Source organism: Miscanthus floridulus, chromosome 13, assembly GCF_019320115.1.
Source record: "Miscanthus floridulus cultivar M001 chromosome 13, ASM1932011v1, whole genome shotgun sequence".
NCBI classification, from domain to species: domain Eukaryota; kingdom Viridiplantae; phylum Streptophyta; class Magnoliopsida; order Poales; family Poaceae; genus Miscanthus; species Miscanthus floridulus.
The window spans coordinates 84,409,751-84,428,646 of record NC_089592.1 but is presented as its reverse complement, the minus strand read 5'-3'; the positions used below and the strand labels follow the sequence as shown (position 1 = coordinate 84,428,646).

The 18,896-nt window shown below is 43.8% G+C and overlaps 2 protein-coding genes and 1 non-coding gene across 3 annotated transcripts; 1 reads left to right on the top strand and 2 right to left on the bottom strand.

Annotated features, from left to right (window-relative positions):
- The first annotated feature begins 39 nt into the window (after window positions 1–39).
- On the top strand, window positions 40–1,751 carry LOC136501556 (uncharacterized). Its single transcript, XM_066497076.1, has 5 exons — window positions 40–651; window positions 746–791; window positions 956–1,041; window positions 1,143–1,201; window positions 1,464–1,751. Exons 1-5 carry the CDS (start codon window positions 97–99, stop codon window positions 1,567–1,569), a joined length of 852 nt encoding a protein of 283 aa, XP_066353173.1. The 5' UTR covers window positions 40–96; the 3' UTR covers window positions 1,570–1,751.
- Window positions 1,752–1,987: 236 nt separating this feature from the next.
- On the bottom strand, window positions 1,988–2,060 carry TRNAE-CUC (transfer RNA glutamic acid (anticodon CUC)). The gene has a single exon. It is a non-coding gene; the product is annotated as a tRNA-Glu (tRNA).
- A 2,532-nt stretch (window positions 2,061–4,592) lies between these two features.
- LOC136500190 (ethylene-responsive transcription factor ERF020-like) lies at window positions 4,593–5,048 on the bottom strand. Its single transcript, XM_066495568.1, has one exon. It carries the CDS (start codon window positions 5,046–5,048, stop codon window positions 4,593–4,595), a length of 456 nt encoding a protein of 151 aa, XP_066351665.1.
- Between the last annotated feature and the right edge of the window lie 13,848 nt (window positions 5,049–18,896).

Sequence of the window (18,896 nt, the reverse complement as noted above, 5' to 3'; positions counted from 1 at the left end):
GTGGGGGGGGGGGGGGGGGGGGGGGGGTGCGCGGCGGGGGACTGGTTCACTCAGACAGGACAGCAATGCCAGGAGGAACCACACACATCTTTGTCCATGTGTACAAGTACAACTGCGCTCGAAGTCTCGAACACGATAAGCTCCTACAGCCAGTGGTTGGTTTCATGCGCGGCTGAAGCTGTAGCAGGCGATGGAATGAGGCTCGCCGCAGCCAAGCCTGCAGCCATCTCCCTCACCGAGCGCCAGCCGATCCCCATCCACACATGCAGCTCCAGCTGCAAGAAGAGCCGTGGAGACCGGGCATGGAGGGTCGCAGTGGCAAGCGGCGACGCCGAGTCTGACGGCGCCAAGGCTCCGACGGCGCGAGCAGGGCGGCGGGCCCGGCTGTCGGCGAGGCGGCGGGAGCGCGTCCCGCTGCCGGACGGCGTCTCCGGCGACGGCGTCGGCGAGTTCCTGCGCCACCCGGACGCCGTGGAGTCCCTCCTCAACACCGGCGAGCTCGAGAGCTTCGCGCCCGCGGGGTCCGGTCCCGGCACGTTCACCTGCGGGCTGCGCCGCATCGGGCTCCTCGGATTCGAGGTCGCGCCGGTGCTCGACCTCCGCGTCGCCCCGACCAGCACCGACTGTACCATCGAGATGCTGTCGTGCAGGGTACGTGGCCGCCTCCTCAATGATTTTCTGATCCTCGTCTGCTCTTGGGATCGGAACATTCACTGATCTGAGCTTCTTCCCTGCATGTTTTCAGTTTGAGGGTTCAGAAGCACTCGAGCAGCAGAATGAATTCTTTTCAGGTAAGTTCAGGCGTCTGTTCATCACTTGTGCCACCGATTAGCCATTCTGAAAATAAAATGTTCTTCCACAATCAATGTGAATGTGATCGATTAGCGATTCTGCAAAATCTATGATGTGTTCTTTCCCCACCATTCGGATTTCTGAATCTACTAAATTTCGGCAGCGTTTATGAGTAACCATATAACGTGGAGCGACGACGCCGAGGAGCCCTGCCTAGACATCGATGTCAGCTTGGAGGTCACTCTGGAGGTATGCTTTCCATTCACTACTCGGCTGTAAGGTTTCTTATATTCTTTTTTTTTTCAAGTTAGAATATACGAAGCTAATAGTGTGCCGATTGCAATTTACAGGTCTACACTAAGCCATTCAGCATGCTTCCACTGTCAGCAGTGGAGAAACCAGGCAACCTGTATGTATGCCTGCCTGTACATTCTTCACATTTCCATGTGTTATTTAAGAGCAAAATCTGAAAGAGAGCACCAGTGGCCACCTGAATCTTGTTAAAAACTAGTAGCTCTGAAAGACACTTTACCAACTGATAGTGAACTACTAAAAAAAAAAAAAACTGATAGTGAACATATGAAACTATGTTGGCTCATATCGTAGTGTGATCAGTTTTCAGAATTGGTAATGACACTTGGATTTGACATTTGCACTGAATTCTGCTGCAGTTTGATGCAAGGCCTGCTGGACAGGCTTGTTCCCATGCTGGGAGAGCAGTTGCTGAGGGACTACCATTCCTGGGTTCAGCTTCAGCAGCAACATGAAGCGTCTTGATGAGATCGAGGCAGACCACTGCCCATCCTTCAGAGATCTGGGAAGGAGGAGTTCTGGGGATCCATGTTAGGGATGGTTCATTGCAAAATTGGTTGCTCATGTATATACAGTACAACTGTCGAAGGATTTAGCAAATCCAGATATAAAAGAATTCCTTAATCAAGATGCTTGATTTTGGTGCACCAACTGGCCATCAATTTGTGCTTGTGTGCTGTACTTCATCAGTAAATAAAAATTCTGCCGTTTTTTCTTCATCAATGTATCCAATACTTCATCCAGTACATAAAAAAATACTTCATCCAGTAAATAAAAAATCTGCTGTTATTACTTCATCAGTAAGTGAAAAAGTACAGAGGCACAGCAATAACAAACTGATTCAAGTCAGGAGTACAAAAATAACTAAAGCACGATAAAAAAATTCCGTTGCCGGGACTCGAACCCGGGTCTCTCGGGTGAGAGCCGAGTATCCTAACCAGCTAGACTACAACGGAACTGTTGTAAGGTGCAAAACGGAATCCTATTTGTTTTATGAAAACAATTCTGAAAGCATGTACTACTAAATAATAATAACGGCAAAACTAACATAAATAATTCTCCGATCTAAATCCGAGTTTCTAGACAAAGAGTTTTTTCTGATATTCTTGTGCAGGTGTACGTGCAGGGTGCCAGGGTAGGATATGAATTAGTGAAATCTGACGAACATAGATTATCCGAAGAGGATAACCCGACTACTTCAAGGAGTCCAAGTGCTCAACACTTTTCAAATCCAGCCAATCTAGCTCGTACAAGCAATCTTGAAACCAGCAAGCAAGCCAAGCACCTGCATGGCGTGGATTGGTAAAGCTTGATCAGCAGACGGGCGACGCCAGTCCTGCAACTGCATGACGCTTCACGCTGCCAACAGCACAACGATCAAATTTAAACCAGACCGTCATAGTTACGTGGGCTAAATTTTCTATACAATCTCACATCAACCCACCTGAACCATTACGGAATGCGGACCAAATTCAAACCGGACAGGATTTCAATTTCATCCATCGGCCTAGGGCGCGGTTTTGCTGCGTCCCAGGCTCCCAGCTATATATTCTGACTCCTGACCCATCCCAACTGCCTAATATATGCAGGGTGCAAGGTACCTCAACACAAGGACCTGAACGTGGCCAAGCATCTCTAATCACAAGTCAGCATATGTGGATTCTGTTGGAGAAGTGAAGACAACCTGTTCATCTGGTGCATCCAACAAGCTCAAACTCGCAGATGGGCGTGGGCCAGCCAGACTTGCAGCTTGGGCCTCTACAAAACAGGGCCTAGATCCTGAATTCTTAATGTTTGCGTTCTTAGATTTCACATAAACTTTGTGGCAACGGTTGGTTTCCACTCATTTTATTCTTTGCTCTTCATTCCCTCCTTTCACACATTATCCCAACAAAATGGCATCCAAACAGCCCAAAATACTTGCCATATACTCCGTATGTAATACTGTCGCATGCATCCGTTAGACGCATAAAATACCGAAATGCTGCTGTGAGGACGTCCAAACCTCCGGACGTTCCTGTTCGTAGGCCGCAACACCGGCCCAATGGCTCAATAGTCGTAGCCTCTTGTCCATAAGTCCTTAACCGTAGACTGCTGTCTCCATTCTCCAGAAAAAATCACCGCAGCTCGAGCGGATGCGCTCCGCTGCGACCACGCTTCGCTGCGACCGCGCTTCGCCGCGCCGCCCCGGTGTTCTCTACAGTGGTCGGGGGCCTGATGGCCAGTATCTCCACTGTGCCCGAGCGCGCCGCCCGCCTTGATCGCTCTCCATCGCGCCTCCCGACTGCTCGCCTTCTTCCCTCTCCACTGCGCCTCCGCCCCGCTATGGCCTTCTCTAGCTCGTCGGCTGCCTTCTCCACCGGAGCAGCGACAGCTCGTGCCGGACCCGCCACGGCCTCCTCCAATGGAGCAACAACAGCTCGCGCTAGCACGAGATCGGGAGCGCCACCATCTAGCGTCGCACCGATCCACCTGGCCCATCGCGGAAGGGGAAGCGGGGGAGGCCTATGCTTGCGTCTGCGCCTACGCCTACACCCCCATCCACCTCGCATCGTCGGCAGGAAGGGGAGGCCTGCGCCACCGCAGCTCCCCACCAGGTTGGTCATAGCTACGCGGCGATGCTGTGTTTCAAGTGTTTCTGGACATTTTCCAGACATGTTGCAAGTTTATGTTTTAAATGTTTCAGTTGTTTCATATGTATGTTTCAATTGTCTCATGCGGATGTTGCATATGTTAAAATGGTTGTACACGTATGTTGCGAGTCTCTATCCTCAATGTTTCATCTGTTTTTTTACACGTATGTTGCAAGTGTTTTAGACGTATGTCTTAAGTGTTTCATTTGTCTTCTTTTGTATGTTGCAAACACTATTAGGAATTTGCACTTACATGACGAACAACTTTCGTCACTGAAGAAGCCAGATTCGTCATAATTTCTATCTTCTTTTGTATGTTGCAAATTAATGTTGCATCTGGATGTTTCGAAAGTAGATCGGGATGTTACACATGTTGCAATGGTGTTTCAGCAGTATGTCCCAAATGTTTCATCTGTTTTATATGTATGTTGCAAATGTTTCATCCGGATGTTGCAAAAGTAGATCTGATGTTTAAATGTTGTAGTGGGACCCATCTGCCACAGCCACCTGCAGCTGCTAGGCCCGCGTGCATGCGTGTGGGAGTGGAGTGGCGCGAGCGGCAGGCGCGAAATACGAGAGCGGGCGTAGATTGGTGCAGAACTTGATGACAAAACGGTCGAAAACGGTCGGAAACGGTATTACAATATAGAAAACGAAAGCGGTCGGTTCGGGATATTTCTACATTTTAGCAATTAAAGAGTACAAAAAATGGTTGAAAATGGTTGCGAAACCAATTGAAAATGACAAATTTTTATGTTTGGCAAAATTCGGAAACAATATCATAATATAGAAAACGGTATCATAATATAGAAAACGAAAGCGGTCGGTTCGGAATATTTCCGTACCGTTTTCATCCTAGGGTGCAGATGCACCTTCACCCGCAGAAGAACAACCATCCGCCGCCGCTGCCGCCGTCGCCGCCACCATCAGCGGTGGAAGGCGGGCGTCGACGGCGCGGGCGTGCCTCTGCGCGATGGCCTTGACGCTGGCGACGTTGAGCTGGATGCGCACCCACGCGGGGATGTCGGGGCGCGGCGCGCCGGGGTAGTTGAACCTGCGCCTCCTGGGCAGGTGCACGCCGTAGAAGCAGAAGACGGCGGCGTCGTAGGCGAGCGCCGCCTGCCTGTCGGTCTCGAAGGTGCCGATCCACAGCTTCTGGCGGGTGCCCGGCACGCGGACCTCCGCCGCCCACCGGCCCCACTGCCGTAACCTCACGCCAGTGTACTCCGACGGCTTCTGCGGCCTCCCAGCCGGCGCCGGCACTCTCCTCGCCGCCCCCCTCCGCGCCGTCCGGTTGCTGCTTGTCGTCATAGCACGTCACCTCTGCAGGCTGCAAGAAACACACAAGGCAAGTGCACGGCCGGTGTGTGACTTGTGAGGACGGGCTTTATATATAGGCGCCATGAGGATGACACGCAGCTCACTCACGAGGGTATGTACGTGAGTCGTGAGGGTGAAGAGAGACCGGCCGAGTGTATCACTGACGCCGGATAAAAACAGTAGTCAGATCAGCCGCCGCTTATGAGTCTTTATATCTTCGATATCTATCTCTAAGAAACTGCGGGTAGCAGAGGCTGAACTTTATTTCCTTATTAAAAAAATCTCTAAGAAAGACTCTGCAGTGTCTATATATACTGATGCATGCATACGCGTGTAGGTCGACATGGAGGATGTGGTTTTGTTACCAGAGATATTGTTTTTTTATAACTAGATATTGTTGCATTTACGTTGCTGCATGCATGCGTGCACCGCTGATAGAGAAGAGATTAGGTGGGCATAGAAGTCCTACTAATAAACAACTTTTTAGAGGGTACTCGCTTTTAGTGTAAAGGCAAATTTATCAAAACCCGAGTCTACAAATGATTTCTACCAACCCAAATCAACTTTTAGAGGTGGCTACAAAGCCTAGCCGGCTCTAAAAATCTTATCTTGCCTAGAAATAGATTACTATAGACAAGGTAGTTGGTAATTTGGTTCGCCTATAAAAATAGGTACAACATAGTAAAAATCATGAGACATGACTTTTCTGAATTAAGTTAGGTGAGTATAAACTATATAAAATCTGTAGTACTCGAAGAAAATCTACAATTTTGTAGTTGGTTGGCGTTTTCAATTGAAACCATTTAAGGCACGAAAATTCTATTTTAAGTTTTCATAATTTGAGAACTACCATGATTGATAGAAGGTTCACTATCAACATATGTGTGAGATCATATTTGCATGAGATGAACAATAGACCAAAAGATATATAATCATGTTGCCTACTTATTAGTTGCTTACCATAGTTGATCAGCCTCTCAAGTGTGGTGTCATTAAATTCTTTTTCACATGGAAACTACTATAGAAACTATGGGTTGGAAGTGATAGTTTTCACTGGTTATTTATTGCTCTCTCTCCTCTAGAAACTATCCATGGAAACTATGGGACGGGACTGCCCTTATATCTGTATATGCAAAGAGAGGGAGAGGTAACTAATTCTCAGATGGCTTGTACTAATAACAATTGTGGATGCTCTAGGATTGCATGTACAAACATGAATGTGTGTGTGTGTGTGTGTGTGTGTGAGAGAGAGAGAGAGAGAGAGAGAGAGAGAGAGCATATCTCTCTACATGCAAATTAAAGAGGGGAAAGGTGACTAGGGGCATGCCTAATCACCTCGCCAGGCTAGCATGGAGCATGAAAACCTTGCTTGGCCAGGAGAGCCAATTTGGCTCTCTCAGGCAAGCAAGGCAAAACCAGCCTGCACAAGCCCTGAGGAGGTTAGGCAACATATCCAAACAAGCAAGCTTGCTCCATATCCTCGCTCATCAAGCAAGACGACACAGTCCCTAAGAAACCAAGCAACCCCTAGATCGATCTCAGATGGCTTGTGCTAACAATTGTGGATGCCCTTAGAATTGCATACGCACACAAAGAAGTGTCTATTTTACACATAACATCTTACACATTGATACAAACTACAAAAACTTGTGATTTATTGCATACATATATAATAGTCTAAATCTTATTGATACCCATATAGAAGCAGACCCTAGATATGGCTTCGATATATTTGTAGTTCGCACAGCTCTTGCCAGGATCAATGGTTAGTACTCAGTGTATATAGAGGTCATGATGGGACTCAGGCATCCGGATGGACGCCGAGTCCGGACACCACCTCTGCTCACTACCGCACCCATGCGACGCAACCCCTCTCCCGCTCCCATTCGACACCGCGCCCCCGCCAGAGACGACGACGACGACGATGGTTAGGGTTCCGGTGACGGCGGCGACGACCTCCCTCTCCGGTCTCTCCCCCTCTTCTTCTCCAACTCCAGCAGGCTAAGAAGGGATTTTGGTGGTGGTGGTGGTGGAGACAGGCCGTCCAGGAGGTGGGGACGGCGGGCGGGCGACTTAGGGTCTTGGCGTCGGTGGGTGCAGCCGGGCCAGATTGGGGTAGGGGCGTCGCGGCGGTGCTTGCCGGCACCCATGGCCATGGCGGCGGCGGGAGGGGGAGGGGAAGAAGGAGGCCGCTGCAGGCGCGATGTGCAGTGGGCGAGGAGGAAGACAACTGTCACGCGGGGAGGAAGAGGGGCGGAGGGGCAGTCAGGCGCGGAGAAGAAGAGGGTAGAGAAAAGAATATGCTTTCATCAAGAGTACTTGTAACAACATTATTCTTATAAAAATCCCCCACCCAAATTATATTTGAAAAGATGAGAATTTCCATATGGTGAGCATATGGCTGTTAAGTTTACCTACCGAAAAAAACTGATGACATAGCATTACAGTAATAGCTAGTTGATACTACATTTTGTATTCGTTTCATTTGGCCATAAAATATTTTCATATCAGATTATATGTTATATGCACAATGTGAAATTGACATGTGAAGAAGATGGATACTCCATCCATCCTGTGATATTGTACATCCAAAAATTCTAAGACAACTTAAGGGTTTACTCAAATGACGCATATACCCACGGATCGGATTTAAACCCAATAAAGGAGTTCCTCTTCAAATTATGATTTTCTTTTTAACAAACTCTTCCAAATCTGAGCATGGGCACAACATAGAATGCCTTATATTTAAGTACAGATTTCAGATGTCATAAGACACTTTATTTATTCCAGGACGGAGGGAGCATGTGACAAATGTTCCATATCTTGTCTACTATTTGGAGTACTATCACTTTTAATTTTAAAGTATTTCAGACAAATTGTTGTTCTTTGACTATATATCACTATTGGCAACTGCATTTTCTATGCACCAAGAACCGTCCAGGAAATAAGGAAAATTGTTAGGGAAATTAATTATGTTGGGAACCTGATAGGCAAATCCCATCAAGGATAGATCAACAGAGAAATGAAGTTTGCAAGTGAGTTTCCTAATAGAAAGTTTATTTGTAATAATAATAATTAAGGTGATAAGAAACTGTAGCACCATTAGGTTTACAAAACCATCAGGAGCCATCATGTGAATTATTCTACAGCCTTACCATTTGGGATATTATTAATTTTTCATATAGGTTTCTAGGAATTTCTCTATCAGTCAACCTTCAAAGAAATTGTAATATTTATATGTTGGCTTTGCACAAAATCTCTGTTGGTTTCTGCCCAAGGAATTGTATTTTCTTTAATCAAATGTTTTTTATCATTTAAATCCATTCTATTTCAGGAAATAATAGCATTAAAAAAATCATGTAACATGTTGCTGAATTCCAAGATGCATAGATATATCAAACGTTATATGCATAACTCACATTTGTAGCATATGAATTGGAAGGTCTACCAAATTACAATGCATTCAACGTGGGTCGGTGTAGCAATATTTTTGTGTTGACAAAGTACAAGTCCATCTAAAATTGTCCTACCTAAACACCCCCTTAGTTAAAAAAGTTTAGAATTTCCCATCATGACCATACGAGTATCAAGTGTACCGGCACAAAAAAAGTTGATGACATAGCATATGCAGCAATAGCTTTTGGACAAAAAATTTTTTGTAGGCATTTATTTTTCCATGAAGTCACTACTAGAAACAGAATCTTTGCCGAGTGCAAACTGCTTTGCCGCCGAGTGCCGCACTCAGTAAAGAATTACACTCGGTAAAGAATTATTTGCTGAGTGCCGGGCACTCGGTAAAAAAGGGCACTCGGTAAAGGACTTCTTTGCCGAGTGCCAGGCTCTCGGCAAAAGCGCGGCACTTGGCATAGGCTGCTCCGCGTAACGGTGTTCGGCCACGTCCTTCTTTGCCGAGTGCCTGCTGTTAGGCACTCGGCAAAGATTTTTTTTTTGAAAAATACTTTGCCGAGTGCCCCTGACACGGCGCTCGGCAAAGATTCAATATATTTTTTGAAATATCTTTGCCGAGTGCCTAACAGCTTCGGCACTCGGCAAAGGGAGGAATTAAAAAAATTACATTTTTTATTTGAATTACCTTTGCTGAGTGCCCCTGTGAAGGAACTCGGCAAAGAGGAAATTTCTAAAAAAAATTAAAAAAACCTCTTTGCTGAGCGCCTTATTCTTGGCACTCGGCAAAGACCCCATTTGCCGAGTGCCATGCCCCGGCGCTCGATAAAGTTTTTTTTTGTTTTTGGCCTCCAAATTTTTTGTGCAGCCCTTTTAAAGTACTAGGAACTCCTCGTTAGAATTTGGGGATTTTTTGTGGCTTTTTGATATATTTAGTTACTTTATTTCGTTTACTTGATTTTTTTTCGAAAAATATAAATTTGAACTGCACGTGGTACGAATAATGGAATTTAATGATTCAAAAAATGATAGTCATGTTACTGAGTGTAGTGTGAGGCCGTATCCAAGAACGGAACCCAAAATTTCGGACATCTTATTTACGAAACATGACCGCGAACTTGCGTGCAAAGTGTTTTTAAATTCTATAAAAAGCAAATGAAGTCTAAAAATCATGAAACTTGTTGAGATGTTGTGATATCGTATGTGGATGCTACGATAAAAATTTGAGAAGGTTTACGCAAATTGTCACTTACGATGCTTACAAACCGAAGAATCTCCGAAGAAGTTTCATGATTTCGTGAAGAGACCGACGAGGTGGTAAGCATCGTACGTGACAACTTGCGCAAAACATTCTCAAATTTTTATCACAGCCTCCACATATGATATCATGACATCTTGACAAGTTTCATGATTTTCGGACTTCGTTTGCTTTTTATAGAATTTAAAAATAACTCGACCGCAAGTTCGTGGTCATATTTCGTGAACAAGAGGTTCGAAATTGGTGATCTGTTCCTAGATACGGCCTCACATTACACTAAATAACATGAATATCATTTTTCCATTTATTTTTTCATTATTCGAATGACTAGCAGTTATAATTTGAATTATCCAAGAAAATTCAGTTAAATAAAATAAATTAAAGAAATATAGAAAAAGTCCGAGAAATGTGCCACATTAGAACATGGAGTATCAGGTATTGTATGAGGACTACAGAAAAAGTTTAGGGGCAGGAAAAAAAAAATAAAAATGGTTTGCTGAGTGTCTACGTTTGGCGCTCGGTAAAGAATTTTAAATTTTTTTTTAAAAAAAAACCCTCTTTGCCGAGTGCCAGGCCGGGTGACACTCGACAAAGAATTTAAAAAAAATTAAAAAATACTTTGCCAAGTGCCAGATCGGGAGCACTCGGTAAAGATTTTTTTTAAAAAAACTCTCTTTGCCGAGTGCCAAGCCAGGTGACACTCGACAGAGAATTGAGAAAAAATTAAAAAAATACTTTATCGAGTGTTAGATCGGGGGCCCTCGGCAGCGGCGATTTAACCCCGCCAGCCTAGCGCACGGTAACCCTAACCTTTTCACTTTTCACGGTCTCACCCCAGCGGCCGCCGCTCTGGTCCGCAGTTCCGCTTCCGCTCCCTCTCTCCCGTCATCCTCGCGCTCGAGGGATAGGCCACGGAGGTCCGCCGGCGTCCTCGCGCAAGCTGCCAGCCCCCGCGGCAGTGCTCTCTTGCTGCAGGTACAGGCCCACGTGCCGCCCTCGTCGTCTTCGCATCTTATATTCTGGTGGTCACACGGCGGCGCTGCGCTCCAAGCACCAACTGCTGATGGCCGTGGATCTGCTCCTGCAGCCGACGGCATGCCAGATTGGAGGTGAGCGGTGGGGTGCTGGGGGCTTCTAGCCGGATTAGCACCAGGCGCTCCTTGCTTCTGCTGAAGCCCACAGCGGCGGCCTCCAGATGCCCATATGCTTAAGTTTCGGTTCCCTTCTGATCGCCTTCTCAAGTTCTTAGCCTTACAACTCTTAATCGTTCCCCTCCTCCACCTTGGTCATGCAGATTCCTGAGCAACCAGACATGCTGCTACCTACCAGAGATCAAGAGATCACAGCGGTTTCTGCCATCTAGCAACTGGTCTGTTCTACCAATTTTTCTGTATGAGTTCATACGGGCTTGATTGTTTCTTGGTTTTCTCTTTTGACGAGTAGGCATTTTGACGTACATGCATTTGTGGTTCCATGTAAGTGCATCGGCAGAGGTCAGTTAATCTGCAATGAATATCTAACTGCTCTTATACTGTAGTGTAAAATTGGATCAGTTAACATGGCAAATCTGCAAGTGACCTTTGACAATATGATTGGAAAAGCAAAAATTACAACTAGGTTGCATTTCTGAAGATTTAGCTGGCAGATCTGTTTTGTGTAATTTGTGAGAATCAACAATCTTCAAAATCAGCATATAATCTCTTATTTCTTTTTCATGTATATAACACATGAATTTCATAGAATATTTTAGAGAACTGCTTCTAGACCTTTGTAACATATGTCTTACGACAGTGATGCACATCACCATCAGGTTTGAAGATTTAGTATAGAATGTATTCATGTTTCTTGACTCCAGAAACTATGTGTGGTACTTGTAGCCAATGTCACTGTGCTTTGTATGTTCCAGTAAAAACCTTGAGATATTAGTTCCTATCATATTTACAAAGAATTATAGAAAATTATTTGATTTTATTTTAGGTAGAAAGCGGACATGCTAGTCTTAACTACTTTCAAAGTTACATTTAATCAGTGCGTAGTTCTCGTCTTAACAGGACGAGCTATTAGTAACTACTAACTAATATTAGTGTGCACAATCAATCGGCGGCATCGAACGATTCTCATGCTTCAGCAAATGTGAGTATAGTAGTTTTAGAAACTGTCTTCAACATTTCATCTAAATTGCATTAGTTCATAGATGTACATCTTTTATAACATTGTCTGATGATACCTGCTGCTGCTTTCAACTTACTGGTGTATGATAGATTTAAATTCATGTGTAAAGTATAATGCTAGAAAATATCTTTAATGCATGATATTGGACTGTAGTTTATGAAAAAGGCATGAGCTCTCAATATACTTGTCATTTGCCCATTTGACTTATGAAAAGTGTACATGCCTATTATGATGAACTATAATTAAGTTGTTTTGGTGATGTCTTACAATCAACATCTGTCTTTGGTTCCACTTTACTATGAATGAACTTATGGTTGATTTAACTGAAATGCTTACTGATTTGTGGTCTTATTTTGTAGAACAATCTGGCTGTAGAAGGCCTGAGGAGGCAGCAGTGCGGTGCGTGGAGGCAGAGGCCCAGCGGTTATCTGCAAGCGTGTTTCACCATTTTTGTAGATCATCTCTCTAGAAGAGATTCTAACCAAAGACAAGAGATGTTGATGCCGAGATAGGGGAAGTGCTACCCATTTGCCTTAGAAAAGATATATAGGACAAAATACTTGTTAGCTTGATTGTGAATTGATACATACTAGTTAGCTTGATCGTGAATTGATTGTCCTCAAACTATGTGACAACAGTGGACTCGCTAATAAATGAAACTCAATGTATGTTTCTATGATTGGTATGGTGTATTATTAGTTGTACTGCATGTTAATGCAACGATAATGTGACACCAATTTGTGATGTTTGTTATATATATCTTCTATTTGTTTGGATGGAATATAAAAAACAAATAAAAAGACTGTTTTCAGTCACTTTGTCGAGTGCCATGGTCACAGCACTCGGCAAAGCTGAAAAAATGGGCGCTCGAAAAACCATTTTTTCAGCTTTGCCGAGTGCCATGACCATGGTACTCGGCAAAGAATTTTTTTTATAAAAAATTCAAACTTTGTCGAGTGCCGGCCAGAGGGCACTCGGCAAAGAATTTTTTTTTAAAAAAATTCAAACTTTGTCGAGCGTCGGCCAGGGGGCACTCGGCAAAGAATTTTTAGAAAAAAAAATAAAACAACTTTGCCAAGGGCTGGATAGAGGGCACTCGGCAAAGATTTTTTTTTTAAAATAAAAAATCTTTGCCGAGTGCTTGCAGGGTTGTCACTCGGCAAATCGACCGTCAACGGGGCCGGTGCCGTGACGGTCGCTTTTCTTTGCCGAGTGCCCCCGGGGTTCTCGGCAAAGCCTTTGCCGAGTGCCCGATAAAAGACACTCGGCAAAGAGGACTTTGCCGATCAATTTTTTTGCCGTGTGTTCTTTGCTGAGTGCCGTACTCGGCAAAGGCTTTGCCGCGTGCAATTTAGGCCTTTGCCGAGTGCTTCAGGCACTCGGTAAAGAACCTGAATCCAGTAGTGAGTGTTTGCATATTAGAGTATATGTTACATGCACACAATGAAATTGATATGCGAAGAAGATAGATATGTGTGACAAAATTTTCAAATATTGTCTATTCTTTGGAATACTAACACTTTTTACTATTTTTCATAGTTCGGTGACTATAGGCATATTCAACTTCGCCCACAATTTTTGTTAATTATTAGTTTTTTAGGAAAACTATGGCAATCAGATTGGTTGCCTAAACTTTTTTTTATTGCAAAGGAGCAACATTTACGAAAACAAGGCAAAGCTTTGCAAGAGATAATTACATTAGGGAAAGGAGAGAAGCAGCAAAGCAATGAAAAACAAATTGTCAAGCTAAACAACCTAACTTACATAGAAAAGGAATTACCCCACTCATTCAACCACTCTCCATCGGAAGTTCTATGGCACTATATGACAATAATAGCAGCTCATCACGTTAAAGACAATAAATTTAGGAAATTGCTTCATCATTGTGCCTGGAAATCTTGAGTTCCTACATTTCTGAATATTCTAGAGGATGCATATATTAGAACCATGCCTCTAATCTTCATGCCTTATTCTTGGAGGAGGTTGTCTACTGCTTGCCAGAGAGAACTCAAATCAAGGATGATGCAGCACCAGAATTCTGAACCCCCGCGGCAACTTAAAGAAGATAGAAGCAATCCTCCCGTTCTAAACAAAAAAGGGTACTGCCCCTCATGTTGAGATAACTAGTTTTAATCTCTGCACGAAATGTTTCCATATTGCAGTTGCAAAACCATCATCTTTGTGAGCACTGAAAGCTACTAGGTAAGAATTCCTCATTTTAGGGATTTTCCTAAAACTCTTGAGTCAAGAGTTGTAGAGTAGATCAAGTTCACTGAGAAACAAGAGAATTGAAGTTCCATCAGTTCTGAGTGTGATGCAACATGGGTTATACTAGGCCTAAGAGAAAGCTGTAAGTTTCCACTGGCGATTGTGGAAAAACATGTATTAAAACAATCTGGATTGTAAAAGGCTAGGATTTTTTTGGCATCATGGATTGTAGTATTATTTGATTGTATCATCGGTTGTGCAATGTCTGTAGTACGCCAAATGTTACGAGTGTATAATTATTTCTTTTTATCCATTTTGTAGCATTATTTGTCTTACATCCAATTAAAAATGAATAAAATGATAAATTATCTAATCATCATAGACTTACATAAAAATGATACATCATCCGATGAACATAGTGCATCTAATCTAATACAAATAATACATTCAAGCATCAGCTACATATAATTCATCCAAGCAACTGAAGACCTGACCCCTAATACTAGGGTTGCAATAATTGAAAGAAGGTTAGCCAAAACAATGAAAACTGCTGTTGCGCAATGATACAGCTAACATTGCAGCCAAATTTGAACATACTCCTACACAGGTTGTGTGTTCACATGAAAAGCGCATTCATTTTGTATACATCAATCTTTCCAAATATAGATCATCCATAATGCATCCATCCATTCAAACAAGTAGTAAACTTAAAGAATGGATAAACAAAGGTTTAATGAATGTAATTTAATCAATATAAGTACACAAAACCCTGAATATACTGCCATAGGATAGTGAAAATGAGGCGGTGGTCTGGTCTAGCATCGATCTAGTCTTGCCTTAGAGCAAGTATAATAGTAGGCTGTAAGCCGACTAAATGCTGAGGTGGAGGAGAGAGGGGAGGAGAGAGAGGAGAAGCGGGCTGTAAGCTTACAGCCGGCTTGGGCACAAGAACGAAGAAAATCTGTGAGAGAGACAAGTGGACCATGTATTAACTGTAAAAAGCTAACTGCTGTATGAGTAGGCTGAGAGAAGGCTGTAAGGAACCTTACAACCAACAAGCCGGCTGTATTATTAGCCTTGCTCTTAGTTGAGGAGTAGGCTTCCACCGAGGTAAACTTCCTAGCGCCAGTTGAGTGCATTAGTCAGACAGGAGGGAGATGCAGGGTGGACGGGCCAGGACTGAAGGCTGTGTTTTGGATGGCGTGTTCTAGGACTGGGACATATATAGGCACATGTAAGGTGGTGGCGCACTAGGGTAACCGCATAGGCATATGATGATAGGGAAGAAAGCTAGGCACGTGTAGACGTGAATCTATAAAGAAAGAAAACGAATGGGTACATGTTGTTTAACCAATGGCAAAGGTGAGTACATATGTATGCTTTTTTTGAGGAATCTGGAGGGGCCAAAGCCCCTACAGCTTTATTAGTAAAATGGGATCAAAGATAAGAAGAAAAAAGAAGATAACTCAAGAAAAAGAAGGAAACAAAAAACATACGGCTAACCAGCCAAGCTACAACAGACTCTGGATCCATTGATGAAACAAAGCGGCTACTTGGCTTTTGCTCGCAGAGATGTGAGGGTTAATTCCTCCATGAACACCCTTCTGCAAACATTGATACTTTGATGTCTTCCGTTGAAGATGATGTTGTTTATAGCACCCCAAATCGTCCAGCACATGAGAATTACTGCATTAAAGAAGTCCCTTTGAAGATGTGCCTTCATTCTTAGAATCACCTCTGGAAAGGAGCACTGAAGTGGAAGATTTAGTCCAAGCAAGCTCCAACATTCTCTTGCAAAGGTACAAATGAGGAACAGATGATTTCAGCTTTCTTCAACTCCTTGACAGAGAACACAATTGTAGGACTCCAGAAACATGCTTCCTCCTCAAGATGTTTCTTGTACTTAATCTGTCATGAAGCAGTAGCCAAAAGAAATACTTCAAACTTATTTGATGTCTACTTTGGTTTGGTTAGAAGTCACAGTATGGTGCAAACAAGGGGAAATAGATTGCTTATTGTTAGCAAAGGCTCGATTGTGAGAAATAAAAGATTGTGTAATCTAGTTGTTTGTTTGCACTCGTGGTTGTGAAATCACCATTTTCACAATCTGTAGTGGAAACAAATAGATCCTAAATCTAGCGAAGAGAGCACATATGAGACATTGAGGCATGCAGCTGGATGGTATGCATGGCTGGAAACTTGTGGATTTGTTCATGAGTCATGACTTTTTTTGAACTTGGATTTGTTCATGATTAGTAGCACATCCTCATATATCATCCCCTACTATTACTTTAAATTTGAATTATTCTAGGAAACTAGATCCCAGAATTCTAATGCCCCCGTTCTCAATTTTCAAATCAAATTTCGCACGCCAACTGTTGGTTTCTGCGCCTTTTTTCCTCTTAATTTCGTCCTTTCACGTTCTCTCCCAACAAAATGGCATTCACATAGCAAAGATTACTCAACATATATGATACTAGATCCCAGAATTCTAATGTCACAGTTCTCAGATTTCAAATCAAATTTCACATTCTCCCAAAGAAATAGGTATCCACATGACAAGGCAAAGAATACTCAGAATCACGCCGTATGTATTTGTAGACATCGATTGGACACACAAACTAAAACATTATTCCCATTTTAGAACTTGTTCCATCTTATAGACATTGATATCAGCTACAGACACTTGTACTGATTTATTGACCAGACCATGGAGCCCTAAATAGACGCAGATCCATTTTTTTTTGAAAGAAACAGACGCAAAAGCATATATAGCAGTTCGCACTTGCCAGGATCGAATTAAGCAGAGAGCTCAGTATACTCTCCATCGGACACAAGGTACGTCACGGAATCGAGTTCAGCCTGGAAGGCCTCGATGTCAAAATCTCTAATCATCTGATCGAGCTCGTCGTCCTCGTCCAGACTGTCAGGAGGAGCAGGTCCACCTGCGCCGGCAGGAGGAGCATCCACAGGCCCCGGCGTCGCCGGCGTCACCACCAGATCATCAGGTGCAGCTGTGCTGTCCGCGTCGTCCAGCGGCGGGAGGAGCGCGTCGACTTCGCGAGCGTGCTTCTCACAGATCACCTTGACGTCGGCGACGCTGAGCTTGAGACGCTCGCTCTCGGAGATCTCCGGGCGCGGCGCGGCGGGGAAGTTGGTCTTGCGCGCCTTGGGCGCGCGCTCGCCGAAAAAGCAGAAGACGGCGGCGTCGTAGGCGATCGCCGCCTGCCTGGGGCTCGTGAAGGTGCCGATCCACACCTTCTCGCGGGTGCGCGGCATGCGGATCTCCGTCGCCCACTTGCCCGAGTGCCGAAACCTCAGGCCGGTCCACACCGATAGCTTGTGCTTCCCGGCCGCCACGCCCGGGTGCCCGCTCTTCACCCTCGCCTTCCCCTTCCCCTTCCCCTTCCCCTTCCCCTTCCGTGCCGCCGCGGCGCTGCTGATCGGCGCAAGCAACAGTTCACCGTTCTCGTTGCCGCACATACTGGCGTCACGTCAGCTCACCTGCAACTGCAAGCTGCAAGAAAACAGCACGAGGGTAGTGTGAAGGGCCGGCGAGGTCAGTGTGTGATGTGGGAAGGGAGCGGAGGGGGAGGGGGCTTTATAGGGCGCCAGGAGCTGACACGCGGCCGCTTTGCTCTCTAACGACGAGGGTTCTCAGGGAAGAAAGCCTGGCGTTAATTGCCATGCATCTCCTTTCTATCTCTAAGCAGCGTGGTGTATATGATGGTATTGATGTCTACGCAACTCATATACGCGTAGGCCGAGATGGAGGATACGCTTTTGCTAGAAGGGATACTGCTGCATTTACGTAGCACGCATTGAATTAGAGATAGAGTATTAGGTGGGGTGGGATGTAATTAAGTTGCATTTTAAAAAAAATCTGAAGCACAGTGTCAGTGAAGCTAAAACAGCAAGTTTTGGTCAAAAAGAAATCAAAAGTGGCAAATCTAACTTAAGTATTTTATAAAGACAAAGGAATTATTAAGTAGTACTCACAAAACCATGCATATTATCAGTAATTAACCCAACCATATCTCTATTGGTCAGCTGAAGATTATATATATATATATATATATATATATACTATACAGTAACATACAGCCCTGGTCAACTCTATCAGTATGATCGTATCAAAAAAAAAAAAAACTCTATCAGTATGACATATCTCCAGATTCCAAGGGAAAAGAACAATAATCATCAATTGCCAAAGGGCCCCACGCTAAACTTGGTGCCAATTGTCTTGAAAATTATTACTAACTACTACTCCCTCCGTTCTAAATTATAAGACATTTTGATTTTTTCGAGATACATGACATTTGCTACGTACTTAGATATACACTATGTCTAGATACATAAGTAAAACCTATATATCTAAAAAGCCAAAACAATAATTATTAGCTAACACTACAACTTATATATGTGGCCTTAAATTAGCATTTTTATTAATTCTTCTTATTTGTAATTTCTATGTGTAAGAGTAAACTTACATACTACTTCACTTCAATACAATTCACATTTACTTTTTGGTTGTTTTATTTATCTCCATCTTATACAAAGGGAAATAACCAGCACAACAAACATAAACCAAAAGTTTTTTTTGTATTGCCAATTCTAGATATAGCTGCTAGTTGGTTGGGAACATATGTATTTTGAGATCTGCAATACCAAAAACCCACCATATATTGGCAAATTATCTACTAATAACAATATTCACGGCATAGTGCAGAACAACAAGCACAAACTAAACCCTGCTTCTACCTCCATTCCAAATTATAGCGCACTTTTATTTTATC

Bases quoted from the DNA above. Each gene is read 5' to 3' on its own strand.
- LOC136501556 (XM_066497076.1), top strand. From the start codon at position 97: ATGTGTACAAGTACAACTGCGCTCGAAGTCTCGAACACGATAAGCTCC. The intron at 652-745 runs GTACGTGGCCGC...GCATGTTTTCAG, and splicing joins TCGAGATGCTGTCGTGCAGG to TTTGAGGGTTCAGAAGCACT. The intron at 1,042-1,142 runs GTATGCTTTCCA...TGCAATTTACAG, and splicing joins GCTTGGAGGTCACTCTGGAG to GTCTACACTAAGCCATTCAG.
- LOC136500190 (XM_066495568.1), bottom strand. From the start codon at position 5,048: ATGACGACAAGCAGCAACCGGACGGCGCGGAGGGGGGCGGCGAGGAGA.